Below are 25,222 nucleotides of genomic sequence, written 5' to 3' on the forward strand. Positions count from 1 at the left end.
GGACTCTTGTTGGATGTGTTTCCTGTGGTAAAATAAATAATCTCCTTCTATTTGACTGCAAGAGCCCTCTTAAAGAACTAAACTGTAGCCTAGATTTTTCTTCCAGTGTCCCTGAGCAAAATCTACTTCTGTTTAAAATTCTGCTTTAAAATCTTGCTGCCTCCTTTTTCATTGTAGATTGCCTTTTCCTGCCCTCAGGTTGTGCAAGGACAGCTGTGGGAGGCCTCAGTGTAGACTTAAATACCTAAAGTGATAAGAATTTAAAATATTGCCCCAGAAACAGGTTACATTTCATGTCTGTTTTTATCAGTACCTTTCCTTAATCTCTGAAATATGAAGGTTAAACCTGCATGTAGATTCTGATGATTATTTATGCGGTTATGATTATTTTATAGAAGAAGTTTAGATCATAAAATGACAACAAAATCCTTAACAGCTTTCTGTGTTTCTGGAGCTCCAAGTGTACTCTTGCCAAAATCGTTGTACCTCCCAAGAAACTTCTTCGGAGTTTTGTGTAAACCTGCACTATATTACATTTGGGGAGACAGCTTCCACTAAAAATCAGGCAAAACTTGCTGTTTGTAGGCTGTTAGAAAGTTCATGTTCATAGACAGCATATCCTGTCTTTTTTCCATGAAGTGCAGAAGGCATAGTAGTGTAAGAGTCAATAGAGGGAGGTCGTATGGAAGTATGAGACTCTTGAAAAATAATCTTCATTGCCATATATGTTGCCAGAGTACAGTCTGACACCTTGACCCTTAGTGATCTCAGGGAGTCTTCTAGCATTAGAGAAGGAACACAGATGTGAGCAGCAACGGCCGGGTCAGGTCAGCAGTTTCCATCTTAACAACAGTTTCCATGGAACATAACTACAATTTAAACCTTGATTTGGTGGGGGAAGAGAGAGCATGCATGTTGTGCTAATATTTTGAAAGTTTTCCATGAGCGAAGTATTCATGTGTCCTGCTGCTAAACAGAGTTTTGTGTTAAATGATACTTCCAAAGTATGTTCCCAAATGGGAACATAGTATGTTTATGCAGTCTGTATAGAGAGTATAAAAATTAGAAGTAATTGGTATGCAGCAGAGTAAGCTGAGAAAGTTGCTTTAACTCTGCATTGCTGTTAGTTTGCTTTTGAGAGTGTTCATGCAATTTGTGCTGGGATCAAACCTCAGCAATATCAAACAACTGTCTTTTTTTTCAGATGAAATCAACTGGCCTGAAAAGGATGAAGCACCACCTCCAGATGCCCAGGATCTGATTACTCTGCTACTTAGGCAGAATCCTTTGGAAAGACTGGGAACAGGTTAGGAGGCACTAATTTTAAATTATTAATGTACTAGAAATAACTTCTGTATTCAGCATTAGGAGCTTTTGTTCACCTGTTTGTTTTGCTTGGGAAACATTGGTCATGACATGCAGTATGATAATATGCCATGGTAATTTATAGATTAAGACCAGTAATAGGAATTTAACATGATGATATCTGTCCTGGTTTTTGTGGGATTTACAAGAGCTCATTTGTATTTACTCTTCTCTTAGTTTGATAAATATAACAGAAATTTCTCAAAGACCCTGTTAGTCAGTGAGTGGGGTTTCTTCATTAATACAGTATTAAATGACTAAATACAGAAATCTAGGAGAGGGGAATCAATACACCACTTCCTTTTTCAGAAGCTGGCAGATTAATTCCCCCAGGTGTTAGGGTGGGTGATGAGTAGTCAAAATCCTTATTCAGTAAAGACTGTCTGAAGTTGTATGGTGAAAAGCCTTCTCATTCTCATTTATCAAGCACTACTGCCTTGTATGAAAAAGAATTAAAATAAAACTGAATGTTAAGGAAGTATTAAGGTTTCCATAGACTAATGAAAGTACTGTGCAGTTATGTAATAAGAGTTTACTTGTTGGTTGATGGACCAGGATTTATTTGGGAGTTTTTGTGAGAGGCAGTAATGAATATTGTGTGTGATTTTTAAGTGTTAATATATGGGAACCCTAGTTCCTGACTGCCATCCCTTTAGGCAAAGCACTAGGTAAACAAAGCAAAAAAAAAAAAAAAGCCTCCTGCATAAATGAGCCAAAATGTAGAGGTATAATGTTACTTACAGTGAACATTGTATGCCATGAACAGAAATACATTTGGGATGCTAAGGAAACCAAGTGGCAGGTTGAGTTAGCATGAGAGCACTTGACAAATTGCTCACAAAACTGAGTCCAATTGTGCTACATATTTTTAGGCCTAATTAAAAAGAGGCTTTAGGAATCAGTTCATAACTGGTGTTATCATAGCTACTCAGGGGAAACGTGATTATAACCCAGACCCTCAGTAGAGTTGACATGGTCCCAAATGACATGTCTTCCTTTGGCTTCCTTCAAGGCATGATGATGTGACTGAAATGAATGAGCTGCATGTCTCTCACAGCCTGAATGGCTGGGATCTGTGTGAACAACCCTTAGACTTCACTGTAACTAATGGTCTGGACTAAGTGGCACTCAGCAAAGTTTATTGCTGTCCTTTGCCTTGTGTTGAACAAGTTAAGATTGAGGAAGGTGTCATGCCTGCCTCCACATCTGCTGCAGAGGGCACCAATACCAAAGGCAAAATGAAAAACCACAACTAGTTTTATTCCGTTGTTTTAAGTACACTCTTTCCAGCTGTTGTTGTTTCATTGCCAGGATGATTTTCCTGGTAAATACAGTGTTAATTGAAAACTGTTGCCATGTGAGAGGCTAGATCAGGAGTGTATTGCAAATTCTGTGTCTGTTGTTATACAGTTGGTGGAGAAGGTGAATGGTGTGAGATGAGGCTGCCTTAAATACTAAATGGGCAGTGCCACAATATGAAGCATCTGTGGTGCTCAGTTAGGAACTGACATCTTTAAAGCCTCTGGTCTCTCTTAACAGTTGGCAGTCTGGAGAAAGAAATAAAACAGCTATTTCTTTGAAGCACGAGGTTCAGAAAGCACAACAAAGTTGTAGGATCTTTAAGTACTAGAGTTAGCTCACAGAAATGGAGGCTGCAGTGGGACAGGTCCCACATAGGCACTGAAAAATACCAGTGGAGGTTTATGCCAGCCTCCACCATGCATTTCAAATTACAGTCCTGTCTGTTTAATATGTATTAGCAAGCTGCATAACACTTTGTGAAAATCATAGTTGTTTACTTGTTCAGGAGGCCTGAGTGGCAAAAGCAGGTTGAAAGAAGAGAGATGGATACTATACTTACTTTGAAGAAGGAAAACAGCAGTAAAAAGACTTTGGGCTTGAAGTGTCTGATACCAATCAAGAATTTTACAATTCTGATGTAATATCCCATTACTGTGCTCAGAGAAATACTCACTGCTTAACTAGTGACTTATGATGAGCTGCGATTTTGGTCTGCTTTGGGAAGGTTTGGTTTCTTTAAATTTTTCCCTGGTGCAGTATGAACAAAGAACCCAGTCTAGAAATCCTAACACTGACTTAGAAACCGGTCCTGGAGATTTCTATTTTTACCTCCATAGCCTTGACATAGAGAAGTATATATGCTGTATCAATGTGCTGAGTTAGACCCTAGCTCACCAGGAGGTACCCACCAAGTCGTCCCCCCCCATCTCAGCTGGACGGGAGGAGAAAATACGCCAAAGGCTCGTGGGTTGAGATAAGGTGCTTTGCCCTCATGGGCAAAGCATACTGAAACTCAAGGAAGTTAGTTTAATTTATCACCAATTAACACTACTGCTTTACTTCCTCCCTCCAAGCAGCGTGGGAGGACAGGAAATGGGGGCAGTGGTCAGTGCATCACATTCCGCCCCTGCCGCTCCTTCCTCCCCACACTATTCCCCTGTTCCAGTGTGGGTCCCTCCCACAGGGTGCAGTCTGCAGGGACAGAGTGCTCCAGCATGGGTGGATCCCAAGATCTGCCAGCAACCACGCTCCACCTTGGGCTCCTCCTGCCACAGGTCCTACCAGGGCACTGCTCCAGCACAGGCTTTTGCATGGGATTGTAGTCTACTTCAGGGATCCACCTTGCTCCACCATGGGTCCTCCATGGCCTGCAGGTGGATCTCTGGTCCTCCATGGGTGCAGCTGCCTTGCCGTGGTCTGCACCCTGGCTGCAGGGGAATCAAAGGTCCAGTGCCTGGAGCTCCTTCTGCACTGACTTTGATGTGTGCAGAGTTGTTCTTCTCACCTGTTCTCACGCTTGTCTTCTGGCTGCTGTTGTGCAGCAGTCTTACCCCTTCTTTAATACATTATCCAAGATAATGCTGATGGGCTGACAGTGGATCCATCTTGGAGCCAGCTGGCAGTGGCTGTGTTGGCTATAGAGGACGGCAGCTTCTCACAGAAGCCACCCCTGTAGCCTCCCTACTGGCAAAACCATGTGACATAAACCCAAAACAAGCTGGCAGCAGGTCTTGCTGCTGCAGGTTACTTTTTCAGGTTTTAGAATTAGATGTATGTTTATTAATGATATCATCTTCCATCTTCCCAGGGCAAAATTTTCAGTATTTCATTGTGTTCTTTCATTGTGTTCATTGTGTAGTTTTCTAACTTTAAACTAGTGTAATCATTTAATGCACATTAAATGAGCAGGCAGTAATAAATAAGAGAAATGATAGGGTATGTCCTATGGAATTGTGTGTTGCTGTCGAAAACACTGAAAGGATCTCTTAAGTCAGCAATAGTATTTATATTGAGCAACTATTAAGAATCATTCTGCATTACTTTATAACTTGTACTAACTCACCTAATGCACATATTTATATTTGTAGAACTACATATGATAATTCTGACTAATGCATAGCTAACAGATTAGTGCATCTGGAAAAACAAAAATCTTAAAAGGGGGAGATGATAAAGCAGTAAACTGTTAAAAGAAATGGCCACAAGAAAACAGGGGCAGGAACTATTTCTGACAGGTTTACAATTTCTAATGGGAAGGGTAGTAGATATTCATGTGTACAGTGATGACTATACCTTTCCATGACTATTTGCCTTGTTGTCTGGGGGTTTAGTTCAGAGGATTTGGTACAGTTTGCTCAGTGTTTTCCTCTGGCTCCTCCAGGTGGTGCATATGAAGTAAAGCAGCATCAGTTCTTCAGGAGCCTTGACTGGAATAGTCTTCTGAGGCAGAAAGCAGAATTTATTCCACAGTTGGAGTCTGAAGATGACACAAGTTATTTTGACAGTAGGTGTTTTATGGTATCAAAAGAAAGTGATGAATGCCTTGCTTAATCACTGTTTTTGACTCTTGCTTACTGCTTTTAAAATCTCCTTTATTAGAATTACTGGCAGTTTGCAGTTTCACCAGTGAACTGACACAGCAAAAATAATCTTAAGAATAAAATTAGATTTTTATTTAATATTAAAACATGGTATCCATTCTTCCCGATAAATTCAGATATTTTATTACCCTTGTCTGTAGCTCGTTCTGAAAAATACCACCATATGGAAACTGAGGAAGAAGATGATACCAATGATGAAGATTTTAATTTAGAGATAAGACAGTTCTCTTCATGTTCAAACAGATTTTCGAAAGTAAGTAAAAATTTCTGTAATCTTAATATGTATTGTTCTACTTTTGCAAATCTTGGAAATGTTAAATATAGAGGAGATATATAGGGCCTTGGCTTCTCAAGAAACTATGAAGTTAACTGAAATAGAGCAAGAATACAATGCATACCATTAAATCAATATGGGAAGATTGTGTAGAAAAGTTACTTTTTGAATCTTTAAGATACTAATGGAAAATTATATAAATATGGTAGTATTTTCTGTGGAAGACTCATCATAGCATAACAGAAAGTGTCAAGGAAGCATTCTGTTAAATGCTAATATGTGTTCTTTGCATTGGTTTCTTTATACATAGTTTTCATGTTGCTCCAGTTTGTCCTGGGTATCTTGTAGGCTTTACTGTCTTGGTTCGCACTTTGAAATGTGGAGAAAACTGATAAATACGTAATGAGAAGAGACTGTATTTGTATACCTATACATGAGGAGCCAAGAAAGGATTTTGAAAACACAAAGTGTTGGAAATTGGAAAAGGTTCAAGAAATTTGAAGTTTGCAGTCTGAAATACTATATAAGCATTTAAAATAATAGAACTATAGATCCTGCATATCTCTTTTTAAAATATCAAATGTGTCAGTGATAGTCAATTTTTTGTGGGTTTTTTTTTCCTTAATAGGTTTTTAGTAGTATAGATCGAGTCACTCAAATTCAAGGTGAAGAAAAGGAAGATGCAGGAGACAAAACAAAAAGTGTAGCATTGCCTTCTGTGGAATCTTTAAGCTGGAGTTCAGAATATTCTGAAATGTAAGTAGAAGGATGTACAGCAAGTCATCTACATCCTGCTTGCCAGATAGCAGGCCTCCTCATTTATTAACTGAATGAGAGTTTGCTTATTTTTTATGCAGACAGCAAATATCTACATCCATTTCATCAGAGACTGACAGTAGCCGGCAGCAACGCAGTTCTGGTTTGCTTCCAAAATTGTCTGTATCAGCTGAAGGAGAACAGGATGATTCCACCAGCTCACGGGGACCCCGGGAGGAGCAGGAAAAGTCTGCATTTGTGAGCGATGAAATAGTGCAAGACGAACCTGAAGTAACCACTCCAGCAAGTACAATCAGCAGCTCCACACTGTCAGGTAATTCACAGTGGGTGTCTTGACTGATGATACTACAAGCAGTTGCAGACCACCTTCTTGTGGCAGTAGCATCCATAGATTTAGAAGTGATGCATTTCAGAAGTGCTTTCAAAAACACCTATCCCAACAGGGGTCTGGTTTGGGAGCAGATCAGGTCTAACACTCTGTACTACACATTGTGTGTTTTTAATTAAGACTTCACTATGATGTACACCTTTCAGAACTGAGAGGATTTTCTTTGACTTGTGGAAGTCACTTTGGTGATTACAAATCTAGGAGGCAGTGTTGCGAACTATTCTCTACTTAATTAATTTTGAGCATAGTCTCCCTGCTCAAATACTTGTTGCATTTCGGTAGACCCCAGGGCCTTAGTTTCATATCTACACATCTACAAGTTTTCAGCTCACTTGTCTTCTGTACCTCACTGAGTTTTTTCAAGATACACCCTTCTATTCCCAAGCTCTTGATTTCCCATGTAGTCCACATTTTCCTCCCCCTCCCTCCTTTCTCTTCCTGGAGAAAAAAATTTCCTCAGAGTCATCCATCTCCTTCCTGTCTAAAACCTTTATGTTGATTGTGCTGTATCCCAAGTCTTGCTTGCTATCCCTCATGTCTTGTGTGATGGTGTTGGCAGTAACACAGCAGCTGTGTGATAACTGGAACTGTGTGATCCTTGTCTTACACACAACAAGTTACACTTGAGATTAATTTATTTTTTCTGTGGTCCATAAGCAAAAGTAATATTCAGTTTTCCCTCAATGTCTTTATCCCTTCTTCTTTGTACAGTTGGCAGTTTCTCAGAACACTTAGATCAAATAAATGGAAGAAGTGAGAGTGTGGACAGTACAGAGAACTCCTCAAAGCCAACTGGTGAAGTTGCATCTCACATGGCTCGACAGCGATTGGAAAGCACGGAGAAAAAGAAGATCTCTGGAAAAGTCACAAAGTCCCTTTCTGCAAGTGCTTTGTCCCTCATGATCCCAGGAGGTAGAGATAAATACTTTTAGTTGAAATGTTAATGATTTATGCAATGCTATGAAGGCTTATGATGCAAATGCAAGATTCTGTATAGTCCAGAATTGATTCTGCATCACTGTTTTTTGTTTCTCTTGTTGTTCACTTGCATGACTAGTCAGTGCAATCTTGTCAGCAAGTCATAGTGCTCACACTACAGCTGAGGGCCCTTCTCTGACAGGCAAAATTCCACTTAATGGTGATTACCTTGTTTGATCTTGAGCATGCATGGCAGGATGCAGCTTCAGTCCTTGGTCCATGTGACAGTAGGGCTGTAGATTAAGTTTTAACTAGCTCACAAAAACAGATGTTTTTGTTAAAGCAGCACATGACTAGTTCTCTCTCATCCCCCATAAGAAAAGCTGATAAACAGGAGAGCACTGTCACAGAAGTACAAATAGCATGTAGCCTCCTACTTGTACTACTCTGGCTTAGATCAAGTGCTCAGTTTGGAGTTTGGAGCTAGAAATAATATTGTAAATGGACATGTAACAGTAATACTGAGTGTTTTCATATGAGGGATTGGTACTTTGCTTTCTTCTTGTTCAGAACTGAGGTCCAAACTGCTGCAATTGTATTCACGTTTACACAAGCATGAGCACATAGTGCATTCAAAACAGTAAAGTAAAATGAAGTTGAAATTGGTATTGTTGTGAAAAACTCTTGTGGTCTTTACATGATGTAGCAGAATATAGCAATGGAGCCTTCTTACAAACATTGAGTTACTGCCGTAGGTACCCAGTAGATACTGGAATTTAATTGGAGTTTTCTTTATTTGTTTTTACATATAACTGAAATGAAGAAAATAGCTAGCAATTTGTTAAGCATTGCTGGATTACTTGGGGAATGATTCTGGGTGAATTCATAATAATATTTGCTACCCTACTCTGATTTTCTTTTCATCAGTGTTTGCTAGGAAAAGGCTGAGAATAATTCTTGCAAAGTTAGCAATGAGTGTGTTTCCTGTGCGAAAGGTAAAAGCAGTCTATATATAGCAAATTAACCCTTGCATTAAACAATACAGTTTACACTCCAAGGAAAATAATTAAGTTCTAATATGTAATATTAGATATTAATATTAGATACTCTCTAATATTCTCATTCACTAATATGCACACCAGGTGAGGAGGAGGAGCAGTTGTTTAGACAAAGATAATGACATATTTTAATACAAAGATATCATTAGGCCAAACAAAATTTGTGTGTACTCAGAGTGTAATAGGCAGATTTTTTTTTCCAGATGTGTTTGGTGTTTCTCCTTTGGGAAGTCCTATGTCTCCTCATTCCCTGTCATCTGACCTTTCATCATCCCGAGATTCGTCTCCCAGCCGTGATTCATCAATTGCTGCTGCAAGTCCTCATCAGCCAATTGTAATACACAGTTCAGGGAAAAAGTATGGCTTTACCATCCGAGCAATCCGGGTTTACGTGGGTGACAGCGATATCTACACTGTGCACCATATTGTTTGGGTAAGATAATGCATGTTTTCTTGCTTGATACGTGGCCACAGAATACTGCAAGCATGGATTCACTTTTTTACACCTGTGGTATCTCTTTGGTGACAATTACTGTGCAAATTACAATGATGCCAAGCAGTTTTCCTTAGAATGAAATTCTGCGTGTACACAAGAGCAGCGTTACTTGTAGGGAACACAACAAGCCATCTTTGGCAGAAGGATTACCTACATATGGTGTTGAACTTCTGCAACTTCACTTAACTTTTGGCAAGTTTGTCAGTTTGGAAAAATAGTGTCTTGAGTTCAGAGTATTATGTCTTAGAAAACCAAGGGCTTGGTGCAGACCCTCTTTGATTAGGGTCAGGATCTGCAAATGTAGGAGATTGTAAAGAGAAATTGTTGAAAAATAGGTGGAGTTTATTAAACTGCATCAGTTAAGGGATTAATGAAGTCAGAACTATTTTACAAGACACACATAAGCTGATCTCAAGCACTGATTTTCTGCTGTGTAGAAATGTGCAGATTGTTTGGAATTGTGAATACTTTGGAGGTTTGTATGGCACAGGAAGAAGACTGACTGCCTTGAATAAATCATGTATTTTTCCTACTCTCTTCGCTACACAGTGGGAGAGAGGCTAAAGCAGTTCTTTGGTTGTCAGCCTCCTTAACTGTAAAATAATTATATACTTAGGTACATATATATGCATTTTTTAAAATAATTTATGTTGGTAACAAGTTACAATTTTATATATTGTATAAATTACACATACATAAATAGTATGTGTATATAAATTATTTCAACTACCCTTAAAAAACTATCACAAATTTACCAAAGGCTTCAAGTTTTTTACACTGCTTACTTTTAAATATGTATTGTAGATTTTGAAGTAGCAGTGCTGATGTAGTAGTGTATTATTCATTTTTTATTTATATTGTTTACCCCTTAGACCTATTAATCCATCAAGAACATTGAATCTGGAGAACTGGGCACATTTGGTGGATAATGGAATAAATTTTAAAAAATTATTTCTTGCCACTTGGGTAACATCACAGCAGTGAAAGGAAGGGGAAAAGTGGCACATTGCAGTAGAAGTTAAATCTTGGGGTTTTTTTAAAGAATCATGTTTCTTGTTTAGCTCTGTTTGCATAGCAACCAGCAGTGTTTCAGTGAGCTTTGATACCATTCCAGACCCCATAGAAAGTTGGAGTAAGTAGGGGATACTAGTATAAAGTTTGAGTAAGTAGGGGATACTAATATAAAGTTGGAGTAAATAGGGAATGGTGAAAGCGCTGAATGTATTTTTCTTCTTTTCTTGCTTTACATAACTTAGTATCTGTAAGTTTCTTCATTGCCAACTGGTTCGGGGTTCATTTTGTGTGTATTGTTTTCCTCTCTCTTTTTCAGAATGTGGAAGAAGGAGGTGCAGCTTACCAGGCAGGTTTAAAAGCTGGAGACCTGATTACTCATATCAATGGAGAGCCAGTGCATGGTCTTGTTCATACAGAAGTCATTGAATTGTTGTTAAAGGTAACTCTTGGACCGCTGGGATACTAAAGTGATTGCTGTTTTCACCAACAATGGTGGGGCTATGTTTGTTCTCTTGAGATTACTTATTAGATTTTATTGTTCTTAGAAGTATGAACTCTAAGCTGTTATTGCCACAGATCTGGAGAAGGGCCAATGACTTTGATATATTGTGCTATGATTTTAGTTTCTCTGCCATAGACTGGCACTGTTGCAGAGATAGCTGAAGTAAACTCGAGGCAATGACACAAGGAGATGTCTCTGTCTCTCAAAAAAACTGCCCTTTTCAAGCATGTTATCTAATGTCTGCATCTTCCTCAGAATAATTCAGACTTTTGACAGTGATGATACTTCTCATTTTTCTTCTTTAGAATTGAAATCAGTGAGGAAAAGTGGAAAAAAGGAATATTAAATATTTGCTTGCCTGCTATAGAGGAGGTTGCCTTTTGTATTAGGGCCTAAAACGTTTTTGTCTCATGGCAGGCATGTCTGACAGAGCTTTTTTGGTTAATTAAATTCTCATCTTGCAGCGGACTTTCATAAATAATCTGTCCCATTTTTCTCTTGTGTAGTTTTCTGAAGTCTGTCCTATTAGAAAGGCACAATTTTTCCATGGAAATGAACAAACCACCAAACAAAAAAAAAAACCACAACTTTTATTTTCTCTGTACGTCATCACATCTCATTTTTCATGTAATCTTTTCAGTGTAAGCTAATGTAGGTCAGAATTACTTTAGACAGCTGTATATTTTCTTCCTATATTATTAACAATTTATGGTGTTATGTGCAGAGCTCAAAGTAAGTAGTCAGTTATAAAAGAAGTCCAGCAAAAGCACTGGAGAGCAGTGAGGTGATGGGAAAATATAAGAAGCTAAAGAAAGATGAAAAATACACTTTTCTTCAGTCTTTATTTTTCTGAAACCAGGAGGAACTTCCAAGTTTTCCAGTTTTGAAAGAAATATGTAAGAGAAAATTCTGTGACTTCAGACAGTCAGCAACTATTGTATTGGTCTGATACAGAAAAGGAAACATGACAACCCTTCTCACTACTTGAAAGAGTAAACACAAAACAAGAGATCATTTTTAACCCATAACTTGATTTGTTGGGTTCATAAATGTCATGTCATGATTTGGGTTGTTGCAATTTCTTTGGAAGGAAGTTCACTGTAGGGGCATACAGTGCTGTAGTAGGAACTACAGAATTTTAAAACATAAAATTAGTAGGAAATACCTTTTTTTTGAGTCATCTCTTTGTGCAATCAGCGCTAAAAAGCTTAGGTTAATTATACTTGTTAACCATTTTGAACAAGATAAAAATGTGTTTTGGGATTGACAATGAAGATTTCATTTTTCTTCCCTGTTTTGTCATTGTAACAGTTGGTGTCTTGAGATGTGAGTGGACCACTATGCAGTATACAGCTGTTCTTTGTGGGAAAATCGGGTTTTTCTGTAGAAGCATCTGCTTCAGTCTTGGTTAATCCTTGGTGTCCTCCTGTCTAGCTACAATTATTGGAATTGCTCCTTGTCTTGGAGCTTGAATGGATGAAGTTGGGAAATATGGCAGTTTGAGAACTACCCAGGCCTCATTTACCAGCTATGCATGGCAATGTCTGCGTAGAGTTCCCTGCAGAAACTCCTCTTGTTCTGGAGTTGATTCTCATTGCATTTGCATGTATGGTGTTGATTCAGTATAAGGCAAAGTTGTTTTGTGTTACTCGTATTACTCACACTTAAAGTGTCTTCTTTTATTTTGGCAGAGTGGCAACAAAGTCTCAGTAATGACAACTCCTTTTGAAAACACTTCCATCAAGACAGGACCTGCCAGGCGGAACAGCTACAGGAGCCGAATGGTTAGGCGCAGCAAGAAGACCAAGAAGAAGGAGAGTTTAGAGAGGTGAGTAGTCCTTTGCTTTCACAGTGAAGGCATTTCTTTGTGTGTGTGTGTCTGCACATAACAATAAATTTAAAATATGAACTTAATACAGTTTTTTCTCATCTTTTGTATTTCTCCCTTCTTTCCAAGATTGTGGCCTTCCAAATCTTGTTTTGCCTTAGCTAGATCTGCTTAAATAACCTCTAAAAATAGTAAATAACTGAGGTTGTACCTTAATTTGGCTTATTTATATCATTTTGCACTTGTTTAATTAACATTTTTAGTGCTAGTGCTTATCAGCATTTTTAATATGATATGTTCATGTGTATTTTATAAATATGTTGCTAGAACATTATAGATATTTCTTTAGTTTTGATAGGTTGCTAAATTTAGAAAATAATGATTTATATTCATAAGGAGACAGATGTTCTTCTGAAATATAGTAAATTTTAGTATGAATAAAATTAGTTACAGTATCTATCCCACCTGTTTGCGAATCAGGATGTTTTCTAAACTTTCCAGTCTGCAGTGTGGTTTGCTTTTGTGTAAAGATAGCTTTACTATTCTCATAGTGTCAGCTTGCAAGAATTTTGCCTGTGGTAATAGTATCTTCTGTGCATCTTAACTTACGATTAATGTTGTGTTTTTCTCACACAAGGAGGAGATCTCTCTTTAAAAAGCTGGCAAAGCAACCCTCACCTCTTCTTCATACAAGCAGAAGCTTTTCCTGCCTGAACCGATCACTTTCTTCAGGGGAGAGCTTGCCTGGGTCTCCAACCCACAGCTTATCTCCTAGGTCTCCTACCCCAAGCTACCGTTCCACTCCTGATTTTCCATCAGGTGAGTGTGAAGCAGTGGAGAGCAGAGGAAAATAACTGGAAGAGTATTGTACATTTTGTGAGCCCCCACAGATCTCTCAGATATACTCTCCTAAGAGCAGTCAGCTCTAACAAGCATAATCATAGAACAACTGTTTTCTGTCTGGAAAAAGGAAAGATATTCCTGATGCAAAACAAAAGATGATTTTATGATACAGAAGCACCTAAAAAGCAGTTGTCTCTTAAGTTTGTCCTAGTGTTTAAATCTCAGTCCACTGGCTGAAAGTTGGGTAATAAAAAGTCCCAATTTGCAGCAAAAAAGAGAATTTTGCCTGAGAGAGGCTACATGATAAAGAGTGAAACCAAGATAAAAGTTGCTACATAATGGAACGAGGATGGCACTCATGAATGCAGATTTATTGCTGAAAAGATTAGCTGAGTGCAAAAATATGCATCCCTCTGACTCCTAAAACCCTGCCCCTTTTTTCTTCTTTAACTTCTGTCACAATTGTAGTGTGTACTGGAATTGACTGCTATTGTACAATCCCTTGGCAAAGGTAAATTATCTGGAAACCCTTGATCATTGCTTTGAAGTGTCAGAAAGCATTAGTTATTCTATTTAAGTAAAAGCAAGAGATAACTTGAAGGGGATGATGGAAGAGAGAGAAAGGGAGAAACAGCTTATGTAGTTGGAATGATACAGGTTTTGCAGCCTAAAACCTTTTCCACTTGAAACCTTCCAGATTTTGGAACACTGTAATGGGAGACAGCAGAGGGCTTTTGTTCTGTTTCTCACTGAACATTTAGGCAAGATCGAAAAGTCGTTCTAATCTTATGTTTGTTTTGTTTGTTTGCTTGGTTTTTTGTTCTTTTTGTAGGTACTAACTCTTCCCAGAGTAGCTCCCCTAGTTCCAGTGCTCCCAATTCTCCAGCTGGTTCAGGGCACATAAGACCCAGCACTCTTCATGGCTTGGGCCCAAAACTTGGTGGGCAGAGATACAGATCAGGAAGGCGCAAATCAGCTGGCAGCATTCCCCTTTCTCCTCTTGCACGGACACCTTCTCCAACACCCCAGCCAACATCTCCTCAGCGATCTCCATCACCATTGCTGGGACATTCGATTGGAAGTACAAAAATAGCTCAGTCTTTTCCTAGCAAAATGCACTCGCCTCCAACTATTGTGAGGCATATTGTCAGGCCAAAGAGTGCAGAGCCACCAAGATCTCCACTGTTGAAGAGAGTCCAGTCTGAAGAGAAACTTGCACCCTCTTATGGCAGTGATAAAAAACACTTATGTTCACGAAAACACAGTCTGGAAGTGACCCAGGAGGAAGTGAATAGAGAATTGTCTCAAAGAGAAGTAACTCTTCAGAGCTTGGAGGAGAATGTTTGTGACGTGCCATCACTCACACGAGTCAGGCCTGCAGAGCAGGGCTGCTTGAAACGACCCATCTCCCGAAAACTAGGTAGACAAGAATCTATTGATGAGCTAGACAGAGAGAAGCTGAAGGTTAAGGTAGTTATGAAAAAGCAAGATTTTGCTGAAAAAGCAAATACTGCTATACATGAACCTAGCAGCGAACCAGAAAATCCCAATACCTTAAGACTGGAAGAAAGAGACAAAAAAGCATTCCAGAAGGTATTAGAAAGATCAAACCAGTTTGAAGCAAAAATTGTTGCTGTGGAGACCCAGTCAGCTGGTGGCATACTCAAAGACACCCTTCAAAAGAATGCAAACTTGAGATCAAATGATGGTGTTGCTTTAGATGGACAGATGTGTCATGGGCCTCCCCCTAATGATCTCAGTCATATTTCTTATGACTGCAAAAGAATTTCCCCTTCATGTACCCTGCAAGATGTGCTACCTCAGTCATCTGATAAGATACTTAATGGAAAGGGAGAAAACACAGATAAAATTTTACCAACAAAAGAATTTGTCAAATTCGAAAGATTAGATGGTAAACTTGCAAATATTGATTATCTCAGAAAGAAAATGTCTATTGAAGAGAAAGATGACAGTGTCTGTCCAGTGCTAAAACCTAAGATGACATCTAATGTTCATGAATGCCTTCAACTTAATACAGGCAGGCCTGTAAACATACAGCAGGACTCCAGTGCAGTTGCAGATGGTAGAGCATTTATTGGCAGTGCACATGCTACTCAGATGAACTCAGTTTCTTTTGTTCCTCTCAAGACCTTGAGTGGCCGAGCAGACATGAGCGTGGAAAAACCAGCCCTTATTTCTTCTGAAGCTCCTGTCAGAAAAAGTCCTTCAGAATATAAGCTTGATGGGAGGTCTGTTTCCTGTCTGAAGCCAATAGAAGGCACACTAGACATTGCGTTACTATCTGGGCCACAGGCTTCGAAGACTGAGCTGCCTTTGTGTGTGCTGCCAGAAGGACAGAGCACCAGCAGTGATGGGGGATCTCCTAAACCCCCAGTGCCACAGGGGAGTGGTGGGAAGGCAGAAATGGTCTCTCAGAAAGAGCAGTTGTTAAGCTGCCCAAAATCTGGCAAAGTTAACATAGCAGAGCCTCAGGTTCTACAAGTAGGCAAGAGTTGTCCAAATCCACCACTCATCTCTGTGGCTACAGAAGCAGTGACAGAGAAAAAGGTTTCTAGTCCGGCCACTAAAGGCAGTACTTCTGTTGTTGAAGCTGTTCAGAAGAAAGATACCTCCCCTTCAAAACAAAAGGACCATTCAGTGGAGGTAAAGTCTTGTGTTACTCAAAGTCAGAGTTTAAAAACTACTCAAACATATTCCAAACCTTTTGCTTGCCAAATCACTCCTGAAAAAGTTGTAGGAAAAGAGAAACAAATACAGAAAGAGTTGCCTGTCAAACAGCCAGTGTCCCAGAGAGGTTGTGAGCCTATCCCTGCAAAGGTGGAAGTGATCAGGGAGTCATCTCTGAAGGTTTCTGTCTCAGACGTCCTGATAACAACCTGCTCCAAGAGCAGTGAAAAAAAATCTGCTGATTTTGCCATTCCACCTGAGATGCAAGGAAAAACGCAGTCATCTGACTCCAAGGCACAACCTAAGGATGGCAGAGAATCACTGAAACAACTAGGCAAAGATGACAGCAGTATTTCTAAAAGTTTTGTGGAAAGGGAAATAAGCAAGCAGAAAGCTGAGTCTAGGAAAGTTGTCACAGAGGCAAAGAGTGATGCTCTTCCATCCAAATGGCCCGTGCAGCCCTCAAGAGATTGTGATCATAAAATTGAGAAGTCTGCACCAGTTTCCTCTGTGCAGAAGGACAGTGCAAAAGACATGGGAAAGAAAGATCAGAAATCACTCACCGATATGAGGCTTCAAACTAATGAGAGAGAGCAGTCCAGCCAAGTTCCTCGGCAGCACCTTAACACTTCAGGCTCCCCTGCTGTGAAAGAGGCAATAAGCAGGCACAGCACTATAGAAGTTCATGCAGGCATTCAAGAACACTTGAAGCCTGCTGCCATCTGTGTGGAAAACAGCACTAATAAACCCAGGCCAGCCTCTGATACAAGTTCCTCCAAGTCTAAGTCCTTCGATAAACAGACATTGTCACAAAAACCAAGTGCTCCAGCCATAAAAGAAAAAGAAATTGTTACTCAGTTGTCTACCAGCTCCCAGAAGGATGGAAAGCATGCCAGTAAAAGCGTCCTGGATCACCTTTCTTCTGCTCCAGGCTCTTCAAGAAGAATGAACACTGAACATGTGCAGGCTGAAAGGCCTGTGGGCTTGGACCATGGCTCAGTCACCACCCTCCAAATGAGCAGCACAGCCCCTGACACCAAACCCAAATCCTCTGCTGTGGGCCCAGTACCAACCAGTCCAGAGAGTTCTAAGCAGATGCAGAGGCAAGAAGCAGCAGGCTTGGGGGAATCTGCTGATCAAAAGCAGCTTCGTTTCAGTGAAAAACAAACCACTGCTCCAAAGTTTTCCACTGTGAAAGACTGTCTCTCACTGAACAAAGAGGCAGAGAGAAGTCCTAGTAATGAGATGATCGCTGCAGACAGAAGACCTGAAGGAAAAATATGCACAGATGCACTTTATGTTCAGCTTGACAGTGGGAAAGTGGAGCCTACCCTTTGTCTCACAACCTGTGATGTCAGAGGGAAAGGAGCAGAAAAGGCAACTGCAACTAGCAAAATCTCTCAAGACATAAAAGGAAAGGGACAAGTTAATCAGAAACAGCCAGAGGATGCAAACAAGCAGACTGCAATAAAACATCTGCCGGCTGCCAGTGGGCAAAGTTCTTGTCGTGTGGCTGCAACACTGGGAAAGCCACTGCCTTGTTCATCCAATTTCTCTGAATGTAGACAGGACGTATCTGTTTCAGCCAAACGTGAGGCATCTTCAGCAAAGGTTAAACCAGGCTCATCAGAGCTTCCTGCAACTTGCAAGGAACTAAGTAAGAAAAGCACGTCTTCTACAGGGAGCAGTAAGGCAGAAATGACTAAGAGTGTTTCACTGATGGCCTTGCACAGTGCCGCTATTGTAGCAGAAGTCCACCACCCTGCTTCAAACCTTGGGGGGAAACCTGGAAATCAAGAAAAGCCTCTTTTCGTTAACACTGTGGATGTAAAGGGAAAAGATACTGTTCTGACTCAGCAGTCTGCTTCAAGAAAACAGAATGTAGGTAAAGATTTACCTAGGTCAGCAGCCACACCTGACCGCCCTAACGCACTTTCAGATGACAAAGACTCAGCTCGGCAGCGTCGAGGAAAGGAAGTTTCACGGAGCAGTGCTCACAAAAAAATGTGTTAAGACCTGGCAAGTGTGTATTCAACACTAGCTGAAACAATTTCAATATGTTGTACTGCCTTTAAACCAGCACTGTGTCGTGTCTTTGTGCGGCAAAGCTTTCATGTCACTGAAGAAACAATACAAGGGGATATGTAAAGAGAGGACTTTTTTTCAAAATGCCTTTCCAATTGTAACCGGTAAAACTGTTACCACATAGTATTTGTACAAAAATACCTTTACAGCCTAGAGCTGTTGAAAATACTTCTTCTGTAAATACTTAGCAATGTGTTTGGGGTTTGAATGTAGCATATATACTTTGCTGCTGGTTGCGTTGTTTACTCTTTCCCTTTTTAAGATAGTTGCTTTGCCACGTATTTGCCATACTCGAATATGAAACCAAATTACTAAAATTCAGAGCTGGCATGGACATGCACAAGCATTGGTCTGACTGGGGAAAAAAAACAAAACAGGCCACATTTTTATTAATTAATTAACCTAGATAGAGGCTAAAAAATACTAGTACAGAATAATACAGTGACCTATTGTGAGTTTTTACATGTATTTTTAATAATCTGATTTTGATAGTACTGTACTTGGCTGACTGCTTCACCAGATCTAACACAAGAAGTAACTGCATCTCCCTGCTGCACAAAGCCTGAATAGAGTAGATGTCCTTAAAACTATGGGAAGACCGCTTAATTATTAGGGCATCCCAGCAAGAGTTGTGTTCTCTGGTGAAATGATGGTTCTTGTCTTGTCTGTTGGGAGTGTATTGTATGACTTTCACCTCAGACAGGGCTGAAATTTTGAAGCACATGCCATGTGCTTAGTTTTTTTGCTGCAATCCTCTCGAGTTCCTTGAGCTTTTTTAAATTCAGGCCCTTACAGTGTGAGGCTCAAGTATAAGCACATGACTGGTAGTACTAGTATGTTCATCCCTGTTCCTAATACATTTAGAGAATACGTATTATGGCATATAGGTCTGTTTAATTAGTGTCAGCTGGTAGCTGTTTTCTATTTTATGACAAGTAAGCTAAAAAGAAAAAATACACTTCGGCATCATATCCTCAGAAAAGTTTAGGCTATCTGACACGTTTTCATACATAGCTGGGGCCTTATGTTGTAGACCTAACTTGCTGTTTTTAGCAAGTAATCCTGGGTTTCATATTCATTTTAAAATGCATTGAGTAGCTCCATACATTTCATAACATAATCTTTTTATTTGTATGCAAAAAAATTCAATACTGTAATTATAAAAGAAGCATTTTTTAACAAAGGAACTTGTTGGAGCTATTTGGTGCTAGAATGTTACTGTCTTTTTACTTTTGCTAAGCCTTATTTAAATTTTGTATACAGTGGAACGTGTAGACTTTGATCATTTTTGTGTGGAGTATTTAGCTTGTTTTGAGGGATGAAAGGTAAAATTTGAAACATGTACAGAAGCACTACAAAATACCCTTGCAGGCGCATGGGTTTTAATAATTGGGGATCAATAGAATGGTCATTTTGCTTATTTCTGTTTTCTGTAGCCACAGTAGAGCTAGGCCCCTACATATTTCACCAACGCTTATGGTTTGTCTTTCTGTCTCAAAAGCTAGAAATTTTTTTGTAAAAGCACAGTGTAATCTTGACTTGGAGACTTGTGTGACAACAGACAGTGTGCAGAATTAATTACCCTCTGCTGAAAACTTTTATTATACTGATTTGTTGAGTTGGATTACAGCAAACCAGTAAGGAAAATCCAGTATCACAAACAACTCCTGATTTTACATGTGGCACTAGAACATCAACACTGCCTTTGATGCATTCAGAAAGGAGGTAGTAAGAAGTGGATAATAATTTTTGAGAAGTTTTAAAAATAAAATGGTCTCAACATTTACAGTTCATCTGTGCTTTGGCAATTAATACAAATGAATGCTGATGCACTTCAAAACAACATTTCTGGGAGATACTTCCTAGTTTACAGTATCTGCATTTTTTCAGCTATCCTCTTGTTTCTTTTAAAAACCATCTAGCTTTTGTTTACAGTATACCTTTATGAATATTTTGTATTATCACTTCTGACAAATAAGTTCTTTGCATTTTGGAAGTGTAACAGTGCATAAGCTTGTGTTTATGTAGTAACTGTTTGTTGGTGTTTACCTTATAAGTGAGCTGTTAGAGGTCCTCCTGCCTGTGTTTTTCTTGGTCAGTCTTAATGTGATTATAGATCTGATGTGTTCTTTTGTAGACTTCCTGCAGTAGATTTCTCAGCTTACAAAAAAAATTTAAAAGTTGAAAAAAAATCGTTAGGGTCTGTGCAATAAAGTGTTTGCAGTCTTATTTTCTCTGAGAAACTCCTTATGGATGTCATAATTGTTATATATTGAACACAGTTATTTATACTTATGCAGTTGCATAACATTGAAATAAAAATTCAGCATGAAATTGTTGTGTTAGCATTTTTTCTTGAACTGCTTTCAGTGTTGTAATGTAAGGCACATCTCTGCTGTACTCAGAGGCTGGCAGTTGGGTGTTTTTTGGGGCCAGCTCTGTGCACCCTTTAAGGCATGTGCTGGTGGAGGGTTTTGCATGATGAAATGCAGTTTGGTCTGGGGACAGAGGAGGTGTGCAAGTCTGAGTCTCTCATCTCAGGCTGTGTCTGGATCCTCTGCTCTGCTGTTGGATGGGTAAGTGTGATGGCATAGCCTGACTGCTGGCTTCTATGGACAGTAGCCTGTAATGTGACATTTAAATTCTTTTTGCAAAACACATATAATCATCTATTACTATAGGAGCAGCTTTTTTGAAGTACACACCTCTTTACTTTTCTGCTGCTCCTAACTCTGTAGAGCTGCCCAGCAGTTGGAAATTTGTGTTCACATTTTATTACTGCCTTGTTTTCTCTGTATTTTGCCTCTGTACAGAACTAAGTGCAGCAGTGTTACAGCATCACTTTTACTGCTTTTCTCTCTGTTTGAAATATGTAGGTCAGGGGAAGTTGCAGTTTGCCCTCAACTTTTCCAGTTTGCTGCAGCCCACCAGAAGTCTGATAGTCTTGAAAATCTGGTGTGCTGATGGGGTGTGATGGGTTGAGGAGAGAAGAGCAGGATCCAGCAACTGAGGGAAGGCACATTACAAGGCACATGAGGGTTGACTGTCTCATGCTCTGCCAGCTGTGCTGTCTGTGGGTGTGGACAGCCTAGTTGTCTCTGCCAGCAGAGGCACAGAAGCCTGTGTGCCCAGAGCAAGCCCCCAGAGTGTTGTGGGCCAGAGAAAAGGGGTCTTGTGTGGAGTCTGTGTTAAGGGGGAAATTGGGAGAGATGGGATATCACTGTTATATCTGGCATGGCCTGTGACCTTTACTTTTTCACCTTACATGGGATGGGAATGCTTCCATGGTCTGAAATGGAACATGAGCTCCCTTCTTCAGCACTGAACTCTGTTTGCTAAACCTCTTTGACCCCTTATTGTAGTTTTGCATAGCTTGCGGGACTTCTCAGGAACATCCAGCTTGAATTGGATCAAAACTGAGAGGGCAGATCAGAAGGAAACGATCACAGGACAGGAAGATATTGGAGGGTGTATGGGTGCCCTCTATAGGTGCCCCCCTGCCAGCGTCCCACTGCCTGCCTTGAGTTTAGCAACAGCTTTTCTTTCCATTGACTATCTGTAATATAGCAGGTGATTAGAACTGACCAGATCAATCTACCAGGTACCTGCCAAGGATGAATTTGAATGAACTGAGTGTAGGAATCACAGAATGGTTTGGGCTGGAAGGGACCTTGAAGTTCCAGCCACCATGGAGAGGAAGTGATGCTAAAGGTTATAGTTCAAAAGACAAAATTCGGGAGCATTAGAAGGAACTGAGAAGACTGCAGAGTAAGAAGACAGTAAAGTTGTAGTTGTGTTCTGGTACATATCAAGCCCTAAGAAATGCATTTCTGAAAGAGAAGAGGATATCCAAGGGTCCATTTTTGGAAGGGAAAAATGTCTTCTGCTAAGAATTCCAAGTTCTTATTTGTTTGATATGGGAGGTGTAGTATAGATTGTTTGGGAAGGGACGTGACCTGTTCCTTTTCTAGGTACAGACAAGACCAGTGAATGAGAGAGAGAGTTCTTAAATGTCCCATTGACATCAGGATGCGTATTTTGAAATTAACAATTGGCCCACTCAACCATCTTGTTCAGAGTTAAATGCCCCTTCAAAAATTGACTTGCTTCTTACTGAGGGACCTTGCTTAAGAACAGTTAAGGAAAGAACTTGACTCTGAGTTTTGGTTTGTCCTGGTGATATAAAGGCTAAGTGCTTACCAGTCTATGAAATAATGAAGATGTGTTCAAGTTCTTTCTCTTTGCAAATAGTGATAAATTCTGTGTTGTGGTATTGTACTGTGACTTTCAGGGATGTTGTATAACTTTCAGTTGTACTGTGACTTTCCTGACTTTCAGGAGCTAGGGTGATGATGAGCTAAATTTTGTTAGGCACCATTCACCTCAGACAATTCTCCTGTTCTATCTGTGTGCTGGCTTCATAGCCATATTTGGAAAAAAGAAGAGAGAAAAGGTATGACTGAAAGCCAAAAGAGTGCATTCCATCAGAGCTTGACTAGGTACACAATTCTGTAAGAAAAAATGTATTGCCTCTTTCCATGTATATCCTCACTAAGTAATCCCAGAACATTAATCTTTTAATTTAACAGTATTAATACATAATCTAGGACATTTTACTGTATTCCATCCAGAGATAAATTTTCCTTCAGAATAGTCAGTCCCTGTATATAGGGTTTGTGTGTTTCAGCATTTTCAGTTCAGTTTGCTGTCCAGCATTGTTGGTACAGTGTCCTACGAATTGCATTTTTTCAGGCAAATAGAGCAGAGTAAAGCACACTGTAAAGAAAAGAGCACAATTAGAACACCTGAAGATACAGTAATTTAAAACAAGTTGTGTGGGGCAAGGGATAAATTGAAAGAAAGCCTTAATACTCTGTGTGCAAATATATATGGCACAGGAGACACGTTTTGCCTTCTCAGATGTCTGAGTTTTAACAGTAAGTGTACACCTGAGTCTACACCATGACACAGGATAGCATTTCAGAAACTGGTGGTGGCTAAATCCTGTGGTGGTCTCTCCAAACAGAAGAGCATTTCAGAATGCCTTCCAGCACACCATGCAGTTTTCCCTCCAGTCACTACTACAGGTGGATCTCCCACAGTTACTACCTGATGCTTGAACAATATTTTTTGGTGCCCTTGCAGTGTGTTATGCTCACTTTTGATGTCAGTATTTGTTTAATACCTTCCTGAAACAAGTCTTTCTTTGGTGGAACACACTCTGGCAGTCATGCTGGATTTCAAGATATTGGAGGCTGCTCATTTAACCAATTGGTTTGCAGAGTGAGAGGAAAATGCACCTTGGACCTTGGGCTGAGTTCAGGAATGTCCCTGCCTTGCTCCCAGGGTTGGGTCAGGGTGTGCTCAGCTTGGGCAGCATGGTCTGCTCAGGGACAGTTCTGTCCTGTAGCTGAGCCCGTGCAGAAGGGCAGGCAGCCCATGCAGCTTCATGTTGGGCAGCTGGAGTACAGCACCTGCCCATTGCATCAGGAAGAGACTTCAGCAGCCACGTGAACAGGGACCAGCAATACAGAGAGGCAACATTTCGGTATGCTCAATCCGGGAGAGTTTGTAGGCAGCTGGAGGAGCAGCAAACTCCTCTCCTGCGTGCCCTTGGGCAGCACACAGCTATGAAGGCAGCAGGAGGAGAAGCTGGGGGGTAGGGCAGTGATGTATGTGATGCAAAGGCATCTGAAAGCTGCAAAAATGCATATTGCATGAGTCTGATCTGCTAACAGATAGTAAAAGGGCCTTTTCAAGTGAGAGGTATTTCTTACTGGAGAAGATCAGTCAGGGGCTCTTGTCAGCACTATCATCAGAAATGAGCAAAAACTTTCTAGTCCAGCAGGCATCTTTGAAATTTTAGCTAGTCGGCCTGTTAGAGAAGAAAATGTTGAGGAAATGCCTTTGGACAGCAGCTGAATCTGTGGAGTGTGGAGTCCTGCATGGGAAGTGTTGAGAGAGAGTTGGCCTTCCATATCCCAGAGAGCAGCCACAGCTCCAGCCTGACAGAGCAGGAGTGGTACTGGGCAAGCCTCCCCGTGGAGCATGCTCCAGGAGACAGGAAGGTCACACCACCAGCAAAGTGGTGTCTACCCATCATGGTAAGCCTGTTATAGAAGTACTAAGTAAACATAAATGACTTTATGGTGGTTCAGGGCAGATGAGTAGGCCCGGCAAGCTCTCATTAGATCCGTGGTCCAATGCACATACTCTGCCTAGCTCAGGGTTTGTTCACATGGGATAGCAGAGAAAACAATTTGGCTTTATATAAATAGCAAGTCTTTATTCCTGCCTAGCTGTTGCACATCAAGTAAAGCAGGGATCGTTGTCCCTGAATTCACTCCAGGGAATTCAGAGACACGCCAGAAGCAACACGGAGTAGCTGCTGACACCAGGAGCACCTGTGGGATGAGGTGGTCCAGTGCACTGCCCCCTTTGCAGTGTCTAGTTTTCTCACCTGGACTGTGGCTAAATGGAGCAGTCCACTCCAGGCTGGCAAAGGAATGGCTCATATGTGTCAGCATTGAGGGGTTTTGCCCTATGCAAGCAAGCAGAGTATTGGACTCACAGATTAGACCCACAATCTACAGTTTTGTGGTGAAAGATCATTCTGTCTTTACTTACTGTGAAGTTTAGAAAAGAGCACAGTAGCTGGGCCTGCCTCAGGCTGAAAGATGGATAGACAGAATTTCAATGGCTGGGAATTCTCCCAGGATCAAAAGCATTTTAAAGAAATATTTTTTAAAAAATCACAGAGGTGATACATACTGCTTCTGTCAGTTCTGCAGGCATGTCTTATGTAACTATAAAATCTGTCTGTTCTTCACATGTTGTGGCTGTTTTGTTGGGGGGTTTTTCTGTTTTGTTTTTGTTTGGTTGGTTGGTTTTGGTTGTTTTGTTTTGTTTTGTTTTGTTGGGTTTTTTTGGCAGAGTGGGGTACACTATTGCCAGGTCTTATAAAACATTGATTTTCAAGGGTATTTGATAGAGGGTGGAATTTGGTTGGGGATTTTGGTTGGGTTTTTTTTGTTTGGTTGTATTTGGGTAGGGATGTTTGGTTGTTTGGGCATTTTTTTCCTCT

The 25,222-nt window shown here is 40.3% G+C and overlaps 1 protein-coding gene across 13 annotated transcripts in view; it reads left to right on the forward strand.

The window, feature by feature from the left end:
* Window positions 1-20,472, forward strand: part of MAST4 (microtubule associated serine/threonine kinase family member 4) — a 277,502-nt gene extending 257,030 nt beyond the window's left edge. For all 13 annotated transcript variants that reach the window (XM_064405477.1, XM_064405478.1, XM_064405479.1 and 10 more), the window contains 11 exons: window positions 1,205-1,306; window positions 5,048-5,170; window positions 5,408-5,520; window positions 6,170-6,297; window positions 6,399-6,631; window positions 7,418-7,618; window positions 8,886-9,115; window positions 10,509-10,631; window positions 12,386-12,522; window positions 13,160-13,341; window positions 14,198-20,472. In XM_064405477.1, the coding sequence (XP_064261547.1) occupies window positions 1,205-1,306; window positions 5,048-5,170; window positions 5,408-5,520; window positions 6,170-6,297; window positions 6,399-6,631; window positions 7,418-7,618; window positions 8,886-9,115; window positions 10,509-10,631; window positions 12,386-12,522; window positions 13,160-13,341; window positions 14,198-18,066 (5,441 nt within the window). In that variant the 3' untranslated portion in view covers window positions 18,067-20,472. The remainder of the gene's footprint in view (window positions 1-1,204; window positions 1,307-5,047; window positions 5,171-5,407; window positions 5,521-6,169; window positions 6,298-6,398; window positions 6,632-7,417; window positions 7,619-8,885; window positions 9,116-10,508; window positions 10,632-12,385; window positions 12,523-13,159; window positions 13,342-14,197) is intronic.
* Window positions 20,473-25,222: the final 4,750 nt, after the last annotated feature.

The sequence above is a fragment of the Passer domesticus genome, chromosome Z (assembly GCF_036417665.1).
Source record: "Passer domesticus isolate bPasDom1 chromosome Z, bPasDom1.hap1, whole genome shotgun sequence".
NCBI classification, from domain to species: domain Eukaryota; kingdom Metazoa; phylum Chordata; class Aves; order Passeriformes; family Passeridae; genus Passer; species Passer domesticus.